At 37.6% G+C, this 21,456-nt stretch overlaps 1 protein-coding gene across 3 annotated transcripts in view; it reads right to left on the reverse strand.

Moving 5' to 3' along the window:
- Positions 1-21,456, reverse strand: part of LOC122561213 (actin-binding LIM protein 1-like) — a 377,099-nt gene that overhangs the window by 247,907 nt on the left and 107,736 nt on the right. For 2 of the 3 annotated variants that reach the window (XM_043712803.1, XM_043712800.1), the window contains exon 1: positions 4,813-4,953. The exons of the other annotated variant lie outside the window; for it this stretch is intronic. In XM_043712803.1, the coding sequence (XP_043568738.1) occupies positions 4,813-4,864 (52 nt within the window). In that variant the 5' untranslated portion in view covers positions 4,865-4,953. Of the gene's footprint in view, positions 1-4,812; positions 4,954-21,456 lie in introns of those variants that run through there. 3 annotated transcript variants of the gene reach the window in all.

Consider the following 21,456-nt stretch of genomic DNA (forward strand, 5'->3'; position numbering starts at 1 on the left):
AATTCACGAAAGCAGAGGTGACGTTCTTGGGACATAACATTGGTCGGGTAAGGGTGACCCCACAGAATGCAAAGACGAAGGCCATCGAGGAATTTCCATGACCAAACTCAAAGAAAGAGGTGCTTCAATTCTAGGACTCAGCAGATTCTGTCGGAAGTTTGTTCCAAACTTCAGCAGTATAATGGCACTGTTAACTGATTTGCTGAAGAAGAACACAAAGTTTTGGTGGACAGAAAAATCACAGGAGGCAATTCTTCATTTGAAAGCCATATTAACCACCAAACCAGTTTTAGCTACACCAAATTTTCAAAACTTTTTAAGGTCACCATCGATACTAGTGACATTGGAGTTGGAGCTGTACTCCTACAGGAAGATGAGGATGGGATTGAACTGCCAGTTGGTTACTTTCTGACGAAGATCAAAATCCACCAGAGGAAATACTTCACAACTGAAAAAGGACTATTGAATTTGGTACTGGCCTTACAACAATTTAATCTGTATGTCTGAACAATATGTTGGAGACGGTTTTGTACACGGATCACAATCCGCTTACATTCTTAGAATGCTTTAAAGACAACAATACGAGACTATTTCGTTGGAGTCTTATTTACATACTTTTAACTTAAAAATCATACATGTTGTGGGTCAAAAGAATGTAATTGCAGTTGCATTATTATGAATTTAACTGATAGAGTTTAGACGAGATTTGTATTTATTTAATGTTATAGCTAGATATACATTTATGTGGGAAGAAGTTATCGATATATTAGGATAATGTATTTGAAAAATAGAAAAAAAATTGAAGCCATGATGGTCCATTTTTTCTTAGGTGTTGTGAAGATGTGGGTGTACTGTACCTTTAAGAAACTTAAAAGCTAGCAGAACTACTTGACAGCACCAAGTGTTCTCAGCAAGGTATAACGTAACCTTTTGGTCCATACAGTCACAGAGTCAGAGAGATATACTGCACAGAAACAGACCCTTCGGTCCAACCCGTCCATGCCAACCAGATATCCCAACCCAAACTAGTCCCACCTGCCAGCACCCGGCCCATATCCCTCCAATCCCTTTCTATTCATAGACCCATCCAGATGCCTTTTAAATGTTGCAATTGTACCAACCTCCACCACTTCCTTTGGCAGCTCATGCCATACTCTCTGTGTGAAAATGTTGCCCCTTAGGTCTCTTTTATATCTTTCCCCTCTCACCCTAAACTTATGCCTTCTAGTTCTGGACTCCCCCACTTATCCATGCCCCTCATGATTTTATAAACCTCTATAAGGTCACCCCTCTGCCTCCGAAGCTCCAGAGAAAATAGCCCCAACCTGTTCAACCTCTCTCTAGCTCAAATCCTCCAACCCTGGCAACATCCTTGTAAATCTTTTCTGAACCCTTTCAAGTTTCACAACATCTTTCCGATAGGAAGGAGACCAGAATTGCACGTAATATTCCAACAGTAGCCTAAACAAAGTCCTGTACAGCTGCAACAAGACCTCCCAACTCCTGTACTCAATACTCTGACCAATAAAGGCAAGCATACCAAACACCTTCTTCACTATTTACCTGCGACTCCACTTTCAAGGAGCTATGAACCTGCACTCCAAAGTCTTTTTGTTCAGCAACACTCCCTAGGACCTTACCATTAAGTGTATAAGTCCTGCTAAGATTTGCTTTCCCAAAATGCAGCACCTCATATTTGCCTAAACTAAACTCCATTTGCCACTTTTCAGCCCATTTGATCAAGATCCCGCTGTAAGCTGAGGTAACCTTTTTCGCTGTCCACCACACCTCCAATTTCGGTGTTATCTGCAAACTTACTAACTATACCTCTTATGATCACATCCAAATCATTTATATAAATGATGAAAAGTAGTGTAACCAGCATCAATCCTTGTGGCACTCCACTAGTCACAGGTCTTCAGTCTGAAAAACAATCGTCCACCACCACCCTCTGTCTTCTACCTTTGAGCCAGTTCTGTATCCAAATGGCTAGTTCTCCCTGTATTCCATGAGGTATAACCTTACTGACCAGTCTCCCATGGGGAACCTTGTTGAATGCCTTACTGAAGTCCATATAGATCACATCTACCGCTCTGCCCTCATCAATCCTCTTTGTTACTTCTTCAAAAAATTCAAATCAAGTTTGTGAGACATGATTTCCCATGCACAAAGTCATGTTGATTACTCCTATCCACTTCTTGCCTTTCCAAATACATGTACGTCCTGTCCCTCGGGATTCCCACCAACAACTTGCCCACCACCAACGTCAGGCTTACCGGTCTATAGTTCCCTGGCCTGTCCTTTCCACCCTTCTTAAACAGTGGCACCACATTAGCCAACCTCTAGTCTTCTAGCACCTCACCTGTGACTATCAATGATACAAATATCTCAGCAAGGGGCCCAGCAATCACTTCCCTAGCTTCCCACAGAGTTCCAGGATACACCTGATGCCAGCAGTTACTGTAGCTGGTTGCCTGGAGACAAAATCAAATTTTAATTTGGCCAATCAGTTTAAATTATACCCCAAAATACCGATCTCCAATCACGTTTGGATTTAGTATATTGACAATATTAAAAACCAATGACACAATCCAATGCTTTGGGGATATAAGACCAGGGAAAATTGAGCAGTTGGAAGAGACCAGCCACGCCACCAGCATGTCGAGACTGCCGGAAGAGTAGCTCTCTTAAAAGGTACCTTTATAGATCTGTGACTTGTGGAGCATCATCCCTCAGAAAAAGAAAAGACACAGGAAGATCCAAATGGAAGATTTGACAGCGGGCTGGTTTTGAAAACTTGAATTTTTGGTAAATCTTATTCGGGAGGTTTTATCGGACTGGTATTATAGAATGGAAGATAAAGATAGGTTAGAGGAAAGAGTTGTAAATAGTTGTTTATTAATTATTCTCTGTTATACTTTAAGAAATACAGTTGTTAATTTTTACTTTTAATAGTTTTTGACCTCTTGCATTTTCACAGATTACTGCATGGAATACATCTTTTCTGTGTTGTTGGCATAGCTTAGGTAGGAGGACCTATCCCGTGTCATAACACTACATTATAAATAAAAATGTAACATTTGACTTCAATATACCAACAATACATAGAAGGTGAATATTTAATTTTTGGTTGTGCTGTGCTTGCAAAGGAAATTGGTCTACCTCAATGAATGTCAACACATGTCCATAATTTTATCACATTGCCCCCACTGTGTATTTGTACATACTTAACTCAGAGAATGTAATAATATGTCCTCCTTGCCATTTGGTATGAGTACCATGTCTTTCATGCATGCCATGCCATCATTTAATTGCTACAATTATCTACTAGGCAAAATTAACAAGTACACTGGCGAAGTGGTGATAATATAAAGTCAAGAAATTGACTAATTTTTAAAAGGACATGTAATTGAATTCAATAGTATTTACATTTTAATAAAAGCATGCTCCCCAATCCAACAGCAGATATAATGTACACTTTCAAATGTTCCTTTATCTCCCACCTTTAATACTAAGAGCTAACCAGCAATAATTTGATTTTGTGCCAAGTCAAAGGTTTGCCTTTTTTCCTAATTGACAGACTTTAAGTATGGTTTTTCCCCCTCTCCTTCTTATTTCTTACTGGAGGAGGACTCTCAAACTTCTTTCTCAATTAGTGATTTACCTGGGCATTTCCGAAAATGAGCTGCGCCCATCCTGGAGCAACAGAGGTAAGGGAAAAGTTTTAGCAGATACCAAATGTTGAACTCAAACCAGAAGATCAAATTCAATAATATTAACTGTGGATATTTTCAGAAACATACACATTATCGTAGCCAGGAAAGGAAGCATCTGGCACCTCCCATTCAATCTCAATGTCTTATGCATCATAATACATGCACAGCCTACCCACTTGCAAAGCCTTCAAAACAGAAGCAAAAACAAAAGCAAGCCAACCAAGGGCAAACACCTTGAAACTTCTTTCCCAACTCCTTTAGTTTGGCCAAACCGAGTTCAATAGTCTAGTGTCTCGAACTTATGTTTACAGCCTGCATATCAATTGCATAAAAATGATTTCTATTCCAGCTACAAATAGGTCCAGCTCTTGAAATAAATAGCTAAATGTTGTCCTCAGCCCTTGTGAAACATGTCTGCAATGCCTGACTCAAACAAAGTTCTTCCTTGTCTCAATGGCTACAACACGTAGAGGGAATTTTCAACCTATTTAAACATATTTTAATTTAAAATGCATTGTTATTTAGTGTTTACTTACTGGCAATTACTGAAATTACATCACCACAAACTCCAGGAACCCCATCCAGGAGAAAGATATAAATAGAAAGCAGGAGACAACAGCTTCGCTTCACTTGGAGGTCACCACTGATGATGTTACCTAGCCAGGTAATGAAACATCTGCATATCAAACCTACAGCTCAGCGAGCAAACCTACACCCTAAAGGAACAAAAATACTTTTGAAACAATTTGTAGACTGCACCAAAATCAATAATTTCTTCATCCCTATATATTTTAGAGGCAATTTAATCAGCTAACTTTTTAAAAATATACATCACAGCATCACTTTCAGAAACAAAAACACAAGTTTAATGTTAAAAGAATTGCAAAGTGAACGCAAATTATCAACTGTATAATTTTTTTATTACATGTATTTGAACATCTTCAGGAGTAAGTAGCTGTAATATAATTCAGCCTTCACTTGCACTGTATACAAGCTCAAAAGTGATGTAATAGTTAGGATAAGCTATAACTTTTACCTTCCAATTTCCTCACCTTCCCTTCAAGGAAGTAACTGTCATTTCGGCTTGACAACTTACCCATAGTATGCTTGAGATCAACATTCTCCATATGGAAATGGAAAAATCTCATAAATGGAGACACTGGAATGAATTCATACCATTGTTGCTGTACCGGGTTTCCTGAATGAAAGAGCAGCCATTGTACTGTGAACTACAAGAGCTAAGAATTGCATTTCATAATTAAACAAACAGGAAACGGAGTCTGGTAAGTTTCAACAGATTATAACTGTTAAAATATGGTCAGTGCACAAGGAAACATGAAGTAGCTCATGACACCTTTTCCATCAAGATAATTACTGCTATTTATAAGTCTAATAAAATATTATTACACAGGAGTTACAGTTTGGCCAATCCTGATTATGCCAAATATCAAATCCTGACTAAATTAATCCTCTTCAAGTACATGTCCAATTGACTTTTAAATGATCAAGATCTGAATTCATCGTTCTTTTGAGTCGTGCATTCCAGATCTTAATTATACTCTATTAAAAAATGTAAGCTTAAATGAACCAGGTAGAAGAATTCAGTAAGCCAGAATGAGCTGGTGCATCAGCAATGAAGTGTAATTCTAACAATACACAAAATGGGTGATCCATTACGTGTAGTGAAATCATGTCACAGGTTGTATCATTAAGAGTCAGTTGCTGAAGTACACGCCTGTCAACACACTGGCACTCATGTTGATTTTAGCTTATTGTGTATGTAATCCTGCCTTTTCAGAATAATATTAACAGTTGGAAAAGCTTTTGATCACCTTATACCATTGACATGATGTGTGAGAACAACAACATGGAAAGCCCAGTCATTTCCGGCAATTAGTCCTTCAGTTGGTTGACCATGAACCTCATGGATACGTTTGTGTTTGTGTAGTTTTTTAACATACCCTGCTGCAAATGGTCACCTATATTTTGTTCTGGGGTCTGGCATAACCTTTGGAACCAGATTATCTGTATATGTGCATCCAATGTCCCTTGATGCCATGTATTTTATAGATGTCAAGAAAAACTGGAAAGCTTTTGGGTAGGTACAATAAAACAAATTGGATACAGATTCTGGGTACAGATTGTTCATTTGGTATACTTTGCAGACAGTAGTAAGAATGTTGGCTGCACCAATAATATATAATTGTTGGTAGTCTGCCACTATGGGTTCATACTTTTGTTCATCTCAAGTAATGCGTTAATAGTATGGTCATTTCTCTTACCTAAAAAGGACCTTTGCAAAGGCTTTCACTGGCATATTGGCAATGAATAACTCAGTGAGCCTCTTTGATTGTACTGTTTTTAAAAAATCATACCCATGTCCTTTGCTGATGCATTTTCTAACAAACAGGTCATCGACCCAGAGTTATGGAGTCATACAGCACGGACACCTATCCTTCGGTTTAACTAGTTCATGCCGACAATAATCCCAAACTAAACTCTTACAACCTCCCTTGCCTTGTCATATCCCTCCAAATATTTCTTATTCATGCACTTATCTAAAAGTCTTTTAGCCATTGTAAATGTACCCACATCCACCACTTCCTCTGGAAGTTCATTCCACACAAACCGCTCTGTGTAAAAAAAAGCCCCTTGTTACTTTTTAAAAATCTTTCTCCTGATACCTTAAAGATATGCCCCCTAGTGTTGAAATCCCCCACCCTAGGGAAAAGACACCTACTACTCAGTTTATCTCTACCCCTCATTATTTTATAAACTTCTGTAAGGTCACCTTTCAATCTGCAACACCCCAGTGAAAAAAGCCACAGTCTATCCAGCCTCTCCTTATGACTCAAACCCTCCACTCTTGGCAACATTCTGATAAATCTCTTCTGAATCCTTTCCAGTTTAATAATATCCTTCCTATAACAGGGAGACCAGAACTGAACACATGACTCCAGAAGAGGCTTCACCAAGGTCTTGTACAACCTCAACATAATGTCCAAACTCCTGTACTGATCATCTGAGGATCACTGTCTACACAAGATAAGTTTTAGTCTGTTAATCCCGAAGGTAATTCTTATTTTGAGCAAATCTTTTGAGAAATTTCCAAAACTTTTCTGAATTTTTCTAATTGTCCAAGAAAAGACTGTACATGTTAATTCTGCAAAGCCACTTATGCCATTTGCAAGCAAGATTTTTATAGCTCCTTTCTGAGGATATATATCACTTGACCTGTAAATTAGAACTGCATGTGTTGTTTGAACAGATGTAAATATATCACTGGATACTTCCCAATCCATAATGAAATTTTTGCCTTCCATATTACTTTGCAGACCTTTGCCATTTTTCATGGAACCATAGAATCCCTACAGTATGGAAACAGACCATTTTGGCCCAACAATTCCACACTGATCCTCCGAAGAGTAACCCACCCAGACCCATTCCCCTACCCGATTACTCTTTTCAAGAAGTTGAGTGCTGTGCAGTGTTTGTTTATTTCTTTTCCTGGTTTTGCTTCTCTTTCTTTCTTTCTATTTACCCTTTTTTCCTTCTGTGTGTCTGTATTTTGCCCTCTTGCTCCTCCTTTACAAGCCTTGGCCCCTTTAAAATGTCAAGAACTATAGGCTTGTCATTTAACGACTGCAAGCTTGTAGTTGCAGGTTTCTGTGTATAGGCAGCTTTCATGCCAAATAAGGAATGATTACATCATGTCGTTCTCCTCATTGTTATGTCTATTTGGAGAAAGAAAATCACAAACCTGACTGACCTCTGATCACATAAGCCTTCTTCATGTACAAAACATTTTTTGTGTTTAAAGGCTACATTTTCTTCTAGGAGATCTATGCTTTCAGGACCATTTAAATTTCTTTTTAAACGTTAGATAAGCAAACATTTATTTTTAAAAGGAGAAAGAGGTGTAGAATTCACACTGTATAGCCTTTAGTTCTGCTTGTATTTGTTACTTCAGATTTTAAGTATAATCACTTTTAAGTCGAAATTCATTGCATCTTGTTGGACATTATTCTGTAATCAAATGGAAGTTAGCTCTGACTTCTTAGTGATCAATGCCATATCTACAGATCTGCGAAACAATCTGTTTTCACAAAAATTGATGCTGCTGAATGTCTAAACATTCTGATATCCAAAACTGTTGTACGGTTAGTCTTCCATCAGATTTCCAAATGTCTGCCCCTGAGATCTTGAAGTCTTTTTTATAGACAGCCACCACTGCAAACTGTGATGTGGGCTCTAGCTGGGTATTTTAACCTGATGTGTTAATGCTTATATTATTCCTCATAACATAAAAATCTAAGCAGGATATTGTGGTAATGAATAATCCCATAGGTGATTATATACAATATCATATTCACAGGCATATAACTTTTCAGATTAATTTAAATTCTGAGGTTACACAGAACAGCACATTTTCAATAGTGTGTCATGCTTTAAGTGATCAGTGTTAAGATGGAGTTTGCAATCTTTACACTCTTTGGTCTCATGCCAAGGTATAGTGATGGTGCCATAATCATGCCTCTTAAAAGTGTACAGATGTATTGACCATGAAACACAGCAGTTACTGTTGTGATTTAAGTTAAAAGCATCAGATAATTTAAAACTACCAAGATAACAGAAACAGCAAAGGAACAAATGACCAGTTGTTTCAGGTCTTGTTTGAAGGATTAATTTCTGCCCAAGCCCAAGGTCAACTCCTCAGCTCCACTTCAAATACTGCCAAGGGTTCTTTTACATCCAGGCTTCAACTTAGCATCACAGTGAAAAATTGGCACCACGAACAGCATAATTCTTCAGAGCACTTCACTGAAGCATCAGTTTAGATTATATCATGAAGTCCCTGGAGTGGTGTTTGAATCTATGACCTTCTGAGTTAGAACTAAGTGCTACCCCTCCAGCCAAATACTTTATTATTCTTTCAGCAAATCACTCAAAGAAACCACAATGTGAATGGTATAATATTCTTCTTATAGACATGAAAATGTAGGTTCTGTGTAAATTCTACCCAAATACAGTATTTCATTACGTCTGTTATGAAAGAAAGAAATTGTACGTACCATGCGCATCTCAAAGGCTTCATAGTCACTGTATCATTTTGAAGTACAGACACTGCTTTGTAGCCAAGTGCAGCATCAAATTTGCTGGCAGAGCCTCAGGAACAAGAATGGGACAGTCAATCTGTAAAGCCTGATCCACCCTTCACTTAGATCACAGTTGATCTCCATCTTAACTCTATCTTCCCACCCTGATTCCATAAACCTTGACATCTTGATATTATTAAACTACATCGCAACAATTTGGGGATTGTCAACTAACCTAGCCTAACAGGTTTTTGAGGACAGAGCTCTTGATTTTGAATACACTTTGGGATACAGATCAGCTTTCTGATATCACTCCTGAATGGCCTACTCTTTGCTCTGGAGACAGCCAAAGACAATCTAACCAATCAAATCTTTCAAATTTCTGAAACACAAGTAACATTAAGATAGGTGACCTATCTCGAAAGGCTTTTTATTATTAAGATAAATATTGATGAGGGACCACTCTGCTCTTCTCCTGTGCCATGGAACTTTTTACCAAACTAAGATCTCAATTTAAAAATGTTTCTGAAAGATCCCAGTGTTGTTGCACCCCTCCTACCATTTCAAGCTAAGCTGTTTAAATTCTGGGCAGAAACCAGTTGGCAACTCATTTTCTGGTTATTTAATATTAAAGTTGATGTGTTTGCCGTGGGTGAATAGTGGTTCAGAGATTATCACATCATCATTAATGCCTTTGTCATGAAACTCTGGTAAAGTCTGTGTTAAACATATGATGAAGCAACACTATCTTTTCAGTTTAAACAGTTCAATGAACTATCATCCCAGTAAACATTTGTATTTTATCAGGGCAGTGTCAATAGTGTGAAAGAAGAGTCACTGAACTAAACGCAGCATACTCTCAATGTAATTGAAGTCACATAGTAGATAGTAAAAGCATTAAAATCCATGGTTATTACAGGGTTCAATTTTGAGAAAACAACAGATAGATAGTAATTAATTGGAAGCTTGTAATGTAATGGCAATGTAACTTGTCTTAGAATCCAGAAACTCTGGGATTTTCTCAGGATACATAGACTCAAATCCCAACCTGATAGCTGGTGAAATACAAATTAAGGTAATGAGACTATCAGTTGTGGTCAACATGAAGCTATCATTGATTGTAACCAAAACTCAACTGGTTCTTTAGTGTCTTTTAGGGAAGTCAATCTGCCAACCTTACACAGTCTCGCCTACATGTAATTCTAGACTCTTAGTAATGTGGATGACTCACAATAACCTTAGTAAGTCACTCCGTTTAATGGTGATAAAGGATGTGCAAACAATACTGCCCTGGTCAGTGAAGCTGACATCTTATGAAACAAAAAAAATGGAATAAAATTTGGTTTTATAGCTTATCTAGTACAGAAATTCTTGTAAAGGTTCCCACTCCTTGATTTGGATAATCATCAATCAACTCCTCTCTCACACCTCGAACATTAGAGTCAAACTGCACTGAAGAGACTCTTTGAGCACTGCCCTGTCTAATTACTATACCCGAATTTCTATTTTTCTTAGAAATCCATTTCACCGACATTTGAGTTTATATTATTGAATTCATAAAATCCTGTCGTCAGTGCCTGAACATGGCTTATTATGATAATACAGGTTGGTATTTCTAGTGTTCTACCTATCATTTACAGAAATCTAACTTACGTCTATAATAACTAAAATTTGAAAGTTCCACAAATGCTAGTTGCTAGTTCACATTTTCTAATTTGGACTGCAAAACCTTACTCACACACAATGTGCTACACTGAAATCAGTGCTACTGAATACAGTAAGGATCAACTGTCGGAGATATGATTGTCGGGGACTGTGAGTATACTTGCATGGTTCCTACATGTGAATTACTGACTCTTCCAGTGGTATCTGTCAAACCCTTATTAGTGAGTTACTCCTCTTCATCCTAGGTCATCTTCTTCAAAATACAAATGATTAACAATTGACAATACTGGTTTCTATGTTGAATTACAATTGCAGAAACAGTATTGCCACTATTAATTTGGATGTAGAATGGCCTCTAAAATAACCACAAGTAATGATTCTTCAACAGTTTAAATATTTGGATAGTGTACATCTTTAAAGTTGGCTATATCAGTACTGTCGTTTGGTAAAATTCCCAGCAATTTGTATCACGACCTTGGTGTAAGCATTAGGGATTTGAGGCAGCTACAAACATTAGAAGTAAACTCAACAATGGACATTATTCAAACCTGATATAATTTGTTCACGTCACCCACATAGCAGAAATTTGGATCTTCTTTTATTGACTGGAGCTTAGTTGTTAATCTGTCACCCCATTTTCTCCAAACGTTTGCCTTAAAAACACCAAAAGTGGTCCATGTCTAAACCAATGTCTTTTGTCTTTATTGATTTCTCTTTTTACAATAATGGCTGCGCTTCAGTGAATGTTGAATGAGTTAAATTGATGTAACTTTCTCATTTGTACTTCACATATCAATTTGTTATTATTAATAACTCTGGTATCCTCATAGCAGACAACGTTACAATGGCAGATGATGATGTACTGAGCTAATATGAGAGATCCTAGGTATAGGATGAGTAAGAGCTGAAAATGTGTTGCTGGAAAAGCGCAGCAGGTCAGGCAGCATCCAGGGAACAGGAGAATCGACGTTTCGGGCATAAGCCCTTCTGCGCTTTTCAAGCAACACATTTTCAGCTCTGATCTCCAGCATCTGCAGACCTCACTTTCTCCTCATAGGATGAGTAAGCCATTACAATGGCTATAATCTGGTCTAATATAACACAGATATTTCCATATATACCCTGAAGCAGTTTTAGTTTTCAGAGAACAGTATGCATTCGCATACTTCCATTTGGTTTTGTACTTTTAATTTTTGAAACACCTTTCAGGAATGTGCTAATATTACAAAGAGAAGTCCTGTGGATGAGAATAATAAGGAAATTTCAATAGATCAAAACTCAGATTAAACAGGAGATCTTTAATAAAAGCTGATCATACAGTTCTCTGCTAGATTAGTATATTCTTATTGCATTTATCCTTTAGTCATCGGTTTCATTTTATGGTAGTCAGACTGTACTCAATTTATGATGTATGGCTGGAATTCACTGCTCACATGCTGCTATAACAGGTTTCTGTTAACATATGGGATTCCAGTTTATTAGAAATGGACCAAGAGAATTCGATGTAAAGGTGGGTCAAACAGATTCAAGGTCTTACCCTGCCTAAAACAGTTGCAGATTGTTAGCATGGGCAATGCGAACTGTGCTATCTAAACACTTAAACTTACTCCAGGTGTTTCAAAACTGCCTGAAATAGTTTTTAAATTGGTTCAAAAGGGACCTCATCTGTACTAACACAGACCCAGAATTATATTTCATGTTATGTTAAGCCAAAGAATTGAGGAGCAACCACGTGAAGGGAGTCTTACACTACTTCTCTCAAAGGTCACATCAAACACTTACTTTGGATGTACAGATGTGAAATACGAATTATTTTTGAGCAATGTAACGTTGCAATGTAAAGTACTGGTGTAGGCAGGGGTTATTCAGAGTGTTAAAACACACCCACCAGCACACCACCTAATATGAGATGATTCCTTCTTTTGAATTAATGTATCTTACAATACATATCAGAGACAATCTTCCAGAGTTAGTCAGATTCACAATTCGGCCAGTGCAAAAACAGTGAGCGGAAGTTGTGTTTTTAAGGTCATGGGGGTAATATAATGAATAGCAGCCAGGTTATTAATACAATGGCAACATATAACCACTGTGTTGGCCTGAAGCTTTATAGGTTACTTGCTCCTCAAAACAGTTCCTTTTTAAGTTCACTTTTTTAAATTGTTAGCTCAAAGAAGATAATAGGAACCTGATATCTCTCTTCAATAAATAAGCCTTTTCATTAAATAAAGAGTAGCCTTTCAGGCTATTGAAGCTTCTTCACCATTATAGATTACAGCTTCAGCAAACCATATTTTTTTTTACAATCATTTCATGGTCACCATAAATTCCAAAATTATTGAGTAAATTTAAATTTCATCATGTACCATGGTGGGACGTGAACCTTTGTCCCCAGATGAGTAACCAGTGTTTCTGAATTATTAGCTCAGTGACATGACCACATCCCTGCCTTTTCAGAGTGTGTGCCCTAATTCTAGGCCCTACAGCCAGCTATAAGAAACATCCTTTCTGTACCTATTCTGCCTTTCCTTTTAAGAATTTTGTAAGTTACTCTTGTTATTCTAAACTCCAGTGAATACAGGGCTAGTCTTCTCAATCACTCCTCGTGGAACAGTCCCATATACAGGGATTATGATGAAACTCCCCTGCACTTCCTCAATAGTAAGTAAATCTTCCCTTAGACAAGGGGACCAGAAGAGTACACTTATTCCTAAAAGGCGAACCAGTGTTCCACACAACTGAAGCCAGACATCTTTGCTCCTGTACTCAAATCTGTTTGTAATAAAAGCTAACATACCACATGCCATGCAAATTGTTTGCTGCACCTCCATGCTAGCTTTCAACACCTTAAGGACACTTCGGACATCAACAATTTTCAAACTCTCAAGTTAAAAAATACTCCCCTACCAAAGTGGATTAACTCACATTGATTCACATTATATTCTCCCTGCCATGCTTTTAGTCATTCACCCAGCCTTTCTTAATCCCCATGAAGCCTCTTTGGATCCTCCTCATAACTCACATTCCCACCATATATTTTATCATCTGCAAACTTAGAAATATTACACTATTCTCCACATCCAAATCTTTAATATAAATTGTGAAAAGCTGGAGCTCAAGCAACGATCTATGCAGTATTCCACTGCCCACAATCTGTCTAGATTGTGAAAGTGACCCATTTATTTCTATCAGCTTTCTGCCTGTTAACCAATCCTTAAACCATGCTCGTCTATTATCCTCAATTCTATGTGTTTTAATTTGGGTGACTAACTTCCTGTGTGAATCTTCATCAAAAGCCTTCAAAAATTCAAATATACTATGTTCATTAGATTTTCCAATTGGCTCTGCTCTTAATATCCTCAGAAAACTCAATTAGGTTTGTCAAACATGATTTCTGTTTCATAAACCCATGTTGACTCTACCCAACCAGACCAGTATTTTCTAAATATCCAATAATTATGTCCTTCATAATGAATTTGAATAATTTTCCTACTACTGATGTTAGGTTAAGAGAGATGTAGTTCCCTTTTTTTTCTCCTTCCATCTTAAACTGAAGGGTTAAATTTGCATCCTTGCAATCTGTAGGAGCCATTGTAGAATTTAAAAAGATGATCACATTTGCATTCATTATTTGTGTAGCCATCTTTTCCAACATTCTATGGTGAAGGTTATCAGGTCCTGGGGATTTGTCAACATTCAACCCCATAAATTTCTCTGAAGCCACTTTAATTACTAATATTAATTTATTTTGGCTGCACACTTCGACTAGACTCTGGATCTTAATTATTTCAAGGAGGCTTCTTGTGTCTTCATCTGTGAAGACAAACACAAAGTATTTATTTAGCTTCTCTGCCTTTTCTCTATTTCCTACTATAAACTCTCCTGGTTCTGCCTGTAATCGACCCATAATCATGTTTGCTAATATTTTCCATTTTACATACTTATCATGACTTTTACAATCCATTTTATATTCAGATTCTTTTTTAAAAATCAATTCATTGCTCTCATTTTGCTGAATTCTAAAATTATAATCTTCAGGCCTACAACTTGGTTTAGCAGGCAGCTTTTTAAATTCTAAAGCAGAACCATTCTGAACTCTCCACAGATGCTGCCAGACTTGTGGAGTTTCTCCAGCATTCTGTGTTTGTTTCAGATTCTGCATCCCGTTCTTCCTCACGAACACCCAATGCCATCCCTTATCACCAGCACCATCCCATCTCCTTTCCCTTTTTGCTTATCTTTCCCAAATATGGAATATCCTTTAAAATTCAGTTCCTGTCTTCCTTAGGGGGACAGGGCAAAAGTGAGGACTGCAGATGTTGGAAACCAGAGTCGAGATTAGAGTGGTGCTGGAAAAGCACAGCAGGTCAGGCAGCATCCGAGGAGCAGGAAAATCGACAATGGTATCATATCCATTAGGGATCCAGGTCATAGTGACAGTGGAAAAGCTTTCATTGTTTTTTTTACAGTTTTTCTCACTGTAAAATACATTGGACAATAAAATTCATTCATTCATTCACTCATACTGGTGCCATCATTATGCATAAAGTTTTGATAGAGCACTTTCAACCCAGCTCCATTTAACACTTTTCTGTTATTTCCTCCCAACAACAAAAAAATTTCTGGTTTCTATCATTTTTATTACATCAAAATGTCACTTATAATATTCATGGTCTTTGTTAGGTACCAGAAATAAAACAAACAACAGGAACCTTTCTTGCCACTGAAAGCATTTTCCAATTCTACCTCTCAACAGAAATTGTTGCTAACAGAATAAAAATCAAAAGAATTTTTGAATCAGTACATTTTTCACAAAATTCCAGTAGACAAGACTTATTATTAAGTGATAACCCATGCAAATTAATGACTTTAGTTTGCATTTCAGTCTACGAATCACAAATAAAACTAGAATTTAATCTATGAATGTTTCAGTGAGGTTATTCCAAAATAAATATTCATACAATTCCCCCAGGTCAGAGCATATTAATGTAAGTTTTAAAGGGCAGACTTAATGTAAAATCACTGATGTGGAAACAAGTTTCTCTGCACTCCAATTACGCATTTAGGTTTTTTCCTAGACCAGCTAACAGGTTCTAAACGAATTGTCTGACATACTGAGGAATGCCTTCATTTTGTAAAAAGTAATTCAGTGGTGCTAAAATAGCAGCCTTGACTGTTTTACAAGATATGTTCTGCAATTTATTTGGTGGTAATCTTGACCTTTGTGCTTGTCTTCATAGATGAAGATACAAGAAGCCTCCCTGAAATAATTAAGATCCAGGGTCTATTCAAAGTGTGCAATTGAGTGAAGAGGGAGTGATAATCACACTGGGACAGCCAATGTCTACTTATTGGAGAAAAAAAACAGGACAATAAATAGAATTAACATTAGTCACAAAATTCAACATTCCGTGCTCACTGACTGACATTTTCTCCCAATTAAGTAGAATCACAAAATTACTACAGCACAGAAGGAAGTCATTCAGCCCATCATGTCTCCAACAGCACATGAATGAGTTCATGATTACCATTCTCTGACTTCCCCAATAACCTTGAATATTGTTTATATTTTGATATTCATCTAATGCCCTTTTGAATGTCTAAGCTGAACCTGCCTTCTCTACAACCCAACTTTTTTTCTCAAATAATACTTAATTCTTTTGCAAATCACTTTATATCTGTACTCTCTTACTCTTGTTCAAATGGTGTCAGTTTTCCCAATCAATTTTATCCAGACTCCTCAGGATTTTGAAATCTTCTCCCAGCTTTTTCCTCTCCAAACAAAGCAGTTCTAACTTCTCCTATCTCCCTAAATAATTGAAGTGTCCCATCCATGGGACAATTTATATTAATCTCTTCTGCATTTTCTCAAATACGTCCAGATCCTTCCCAAAATATCACACCAAAACTGCTTGCTGAGGTCTTAAAAGTATCTTGCACAGGTTCAACATAATGTCCCTGCTGTTGTACTCTATGCCACTATTAGCCAAACCAAGGTTACTGTATGCCTTATTAACTGCTCTCCACCTAAAATAACATGCATATACATCCAACCAAGTTTTTCTGCTCTTGCACACCCTTTACAATAGCAAGCTTTATTTTGTATTGCCTTTCCATGTTCTCTCAACCAAAATGTATCACCACAAACTTCCCCACACTGAATTCCATCTGTCAATATTCTACAGTCCTCCTCACAGCTTGCAATGCTTCCAAACTTTGTATCATCTACAAGCTGTGAATTTAGCTTAGGCACTTTTAGATCTAGATTATTAATATAAATCATGCAAAGCAAGAGCTACCAATTCTAACCCCTGGGGAACTCAGCTACAAACATTATCCATTCACCGTTACTTTATTTCTTCTTACTCAGCAAATGCTGTATATACGTTGCTAATGTCCCTTGTATTCCACAAGCTACAGCATTTCTCACAAGTCTGTTGCATGGCACTGTACCTTTTGGAGGTCTATGTACACCACATCAACAGTATTATCTTCATCAACTCTGACCTCGACAAAAATCTCTAGCAAGTTAGTTGAACATGATATACCCTTAAGAAATCATGCTGGCTCTCCCTAATGAACCTATAATTGACCATGCACAATTCATTTTATCTCAAATTATTGTGTATAAGATCCCCCACTACTAAAATTAAACTGACAAGTCTGTAATTGCTAGGCCTATCCTTGCAGCCTATTTTGAACAAAGACATAATATTTACAATTCTCCAGTCCTCAGACATGGCACCCAAGTTCAAGGAGGTTTTGAAATATTATGGCCAGTGCCTCGAAAATTTCCATTCTCACCTCCTTCAATATTTTTGGATGCATCTCATTTAGTCCTGTTGCTTTATCAACTCTAAGTACCAACAGTGTATTCAATATCTCCTTCTTACCAATTTTGAACCCTTCTAGTTACTGAGCTTCCTCCTCTATCACCATATCCTGCATAACATGTTTTCTTGGTGAAGACAGATGCAAAATCATCATTTAACACCTTTGGCACATGCCTACTTCTATTTGTAAATCGCCTTTTTGATCCTTAATCAGGTCTATTCCTCCTTTTACCTCTGTTTTACTATTTGGATGACTTTTGAAGACTTTGTGATTCCCTTTTATGTTAAGTGTCTGTCTTTTCCCATAATTCTTTACTTTTCTTGTTTTTTTCCCCAAGTCCCTTCTGAATGTTTGTGTTCACTGTGGTTCTTAATGGTATTTGCCACCTGGTTACTGTCAGAAGCACACTTTTTCTTCTTTATCTTAAAATCTATCTCCTTTCTCACCCAAAGACCCCTAGATTTGTTTTCCCTACCTTTCCTCCCTTGACTATACCTGAACCATCTCTTCTTTGAAGGTGCTCTATTGTTTTGCTACAATATTTCCTTCTAACCCTTAGCTCCCAACTATCCAGCTTGGACCATTCTTGCCCACTAGAGTCATCTCTTCTCCAGTTAATTACTCTGGATTATGCATTATCCTTTTTCACTGTTATCCTAAACATTATGATACAATTATCACTCTCCCTTAAATTATTGTTTTGCTACAATATTTCCTTCTAACCCTTGGCTCCCAACTATCCAGCTTGGACCATTCTTGCCCACTAGAGTCAGCTCTTCTCCAGTTAATTACTCTGGATTATGCATTATCCTTTTTCACTGTTATCCTAAACATTATGATACAATTATCACTCTCCCTTAAATGTTTCTGTCATTGACATTTGATCTACATGGCCTACCTCATTTCTGAAAGGTCTAGCAGTGCCTCCTTTCTCATTAGATTGGATACATTGATGCTTTTTGCCTGAACACAACCTAAAACTCTCTACGCTATCACTATCCCAGTCCACATTTGGATCATTATAATGCTGCTCTACAATGCTATAATATTGTTGGTACCAACATGGATCATGACACCTAGCTGATCAGCCTCTTGCAGAAGAAGTTCCTGCAGCTGCTATAACATTCTTTTCCTACACATCAGGGAGGCAACATACTATCCTGGAATTATATTTAACTCCACAGAAATGCTTGCCTGGTTCCCTAATAAATGACTCCCTTATCATGATGCTGTTCCATTTTTCTTCCTTTGTTCCTGTAAAGCTGCTCCTCCTGTAGTACGAGAGGCATGCTGTTTGCTGTACTCCTTTAAAGTGGTTAGCATTGATACCTCACAGTGTCAGGGACCTGGGTTCGATTCCAGACTTTGGCAACTGTTTGCAGTTTGCACATTCTCCCCCTGTCTGCGTGGGTTTCCTCTGGGTGCTCCAGTTTCCTCCCACAGTCCACACGCTAAATTGCCCATAATGTCCAGGGATGTGCAGGTTAGGTGAATTAGCATGAGGAAATGCAGGGTTACAGGGATAGGGTAGGGGGTGTGTCTGGGTGGGATGCTCTTCGAAGGGTCAATGTGGACCTTAATGGGCTGAATGGCCTGCATCCACACTGTAGGGATTCCATAATTCTTTGAAAAAAATTACCACATTGATTATTATCCCAAATACAAATTCATTTGTGACACCTACTCTATTTAACTGGTTAAATTGGACCATCTGGTAGTTACCTATTCCCTATTTACTTACATGCCCCCAACCTGTGATGTGACCACTTCTTTGAACACACTATCCACCCGTAACTCTCGATCTTGCAGATATACCACAGTGCGTACAGACACTACACAAGTTCCAAAGTCTAGAACTCAGGTTTCTGCAATCAGTGGCATTTTCAGCATGAGCTCTGTAGAAGGCATACCAGACTCAAAGCATTAACTCTGTTTCTCGCTCCACAGATGCTGCCAGACCTACGGTGTTTCTTTAGCATTGTCTGTGTTTCTTCCTGCACATCTTTGTCTATGTCATGTCACGATTCCGCACATGAAACAGGATGAACATTCCACATGGCCAAGCTGACCTACCATGCCTTAAGATAACTCTGTACTACATACTAGAATTCCTGATGAAGGGCTTTTGCCTGAAACGTCAATTTTTCTGCTCCTCGGATGCTGCCTGATCTACTGTGCTTTTCCAGCACCACTCTAATCTAGACACTACATACTAGAAGCTGAAGTTTAGAGTTTAAATGAAATTACTGCTCCTGTGAAGACATTCTTTGATTTTATTTCAATTCATCCTTCTCGTATAACTTTTCAACTTTTGGTCTCCTGGAAGCTGACCAAGAGAAAGAAGAAAGAAAATGGAAAAACCTGCACATCTGTGGATTGGGAGGAAACTGGAGCGCCCAGAGGAAACCCACGCAGACACGGGGAGAAGGGCAACTGTTTGCAGTTTGCACAAAGGCTGGAATCGAACCCAGGTCCCCAGCACACTTCTCTTCACCAAAATATTTCATTCACCAAACACACAGTGGTCCTTTCCATTCTAAAATTGTCTAATTGGAAACAGAACTGTTGCAGACTGAGTACTGAAATGCGTTTAGCAAGGGTTTGCTCATTCGTGACCACATAATTTCAATATTACAAATACAGTGCTTTTGATGCTATACTAGATTTAGTTCTACAATAAAAGAGTCCAGTATTTGATAAGCCACTAAATAAATAATAAGAATTCTCCAATTCTCTAAATCTCAGTAATAATGAAGAACAAACTATATACTATCCTGATGAAGATGATGCAATGGACATAAGACCAGCTTGAACTTCAATCAAGTTGCTATTGAGCAATAAAAGGTGTACAAAATAGCTCTGAAACCTCCTGTTACCAACAAATTAGAGTGTAAAAATACTAAATTTTATCTTTATTGATTCAAATAAAAACTGAATGTTAACACCATTCATATTCTTTGAAATACTGAGAATTAACTAAATTACTGATTCTTTTGGTACACCTCCAAAGTTAATGTGAATAAATATTCTCATACAGAATTGGTAATCTTATGCACATTAATACATTAATGTAATCTGTCCAATTACCATTAAGGGTTTAGATTAGAAATATATGTTTGATGGTTTCAGAAGTATTTAAATCACTGATAACTATCAATGTTTGATTAATTTATTTTTAATTGATGCCGCTCAAAGAATCAACTTTTAATTTTTTTAAATATTATGGGATCAGATTCTATTATATCAGCAGGCAAGCTGCACACACCTGATGCAGTCACTAAGAGCCCAAACAGTTTTGAAGGTGAGCCTCATTGGTTTAAAACAGATTGGCTCACAGAAGTAACTGTGTTCCTTTATTAAGAGGTCAGGAAATCTGGCAACATGATTGCTGCTTCATGACACCTTCAGTACTTTAAACATGCCCCTGCATGGTGGATATTAGACAATATGTAGCTGAAGCAGTATGTAGGATGTCAGTCATGTGGTTATTAGAGGCTGTGACAAATAACAAAAAGGACTGCATTAATATCAACACTTTTTACCACTATCAGAAGTCTCAAAGCACCTTACAGCTAATTAGGTACTTTTAAAAGTGCAGTCACTGCTGTTACTTAGGAAATATATAACAGATAATTTGTGGAGTGCAGTCTCCCATAAACAGCAATGTGATAATGACCAAATATTCAAGTTTTTTTGAGATGTTGATTGAGAGAAAAGAATCCGGCAGGAAACTGAGGTTAAATCTACTACCCTTCTTCAAAATAGTGTCACAGGATCTTTTACATCTGTTACAACCAAACAGACCGACAGGCCCCTGGTCTGAAGATTCATTAGAAAGACAGCTTTTTCAACAGCACAGCGTTTAATGCCACACTGGAGTGTGACTTTTGTACTCATGCCTTGGAGTATGACTGGAACTTAGAACCTGGTGATTCAGATTTAAAAAGCATGACCATCGAGTCACCGCTGAACTGAAATAAGCAATCAGAAAGAAAACCTTCTCCTGCATGAATGTCTCGAAAGGTTGGTCTATAGAAATGCAGAGAAGTGGCTGAGGAAATCAATGTCAGCCTTTGAACATTATCTCTGATTCCACAACCACTATTATTATGTCCATCCATTAAGCTAACATCAAATTGTTTATG

Source organism: Chiloscyllium plagiosum, chromosome 22 (assembly GCF_004010195.1).
Source record: "Chiloscyllium plagiosum isolate BGI_BamShark_2017 chromosome 22, ASM401019v2, whole genome shotgun sequence".
NCBI lineage: Eukaryota > Metazoa > Chordata > Chondrichthyes > Orectolobiformes > Hemiscylliidae > Chiloscyllium > Chiloscyllium plagiosum.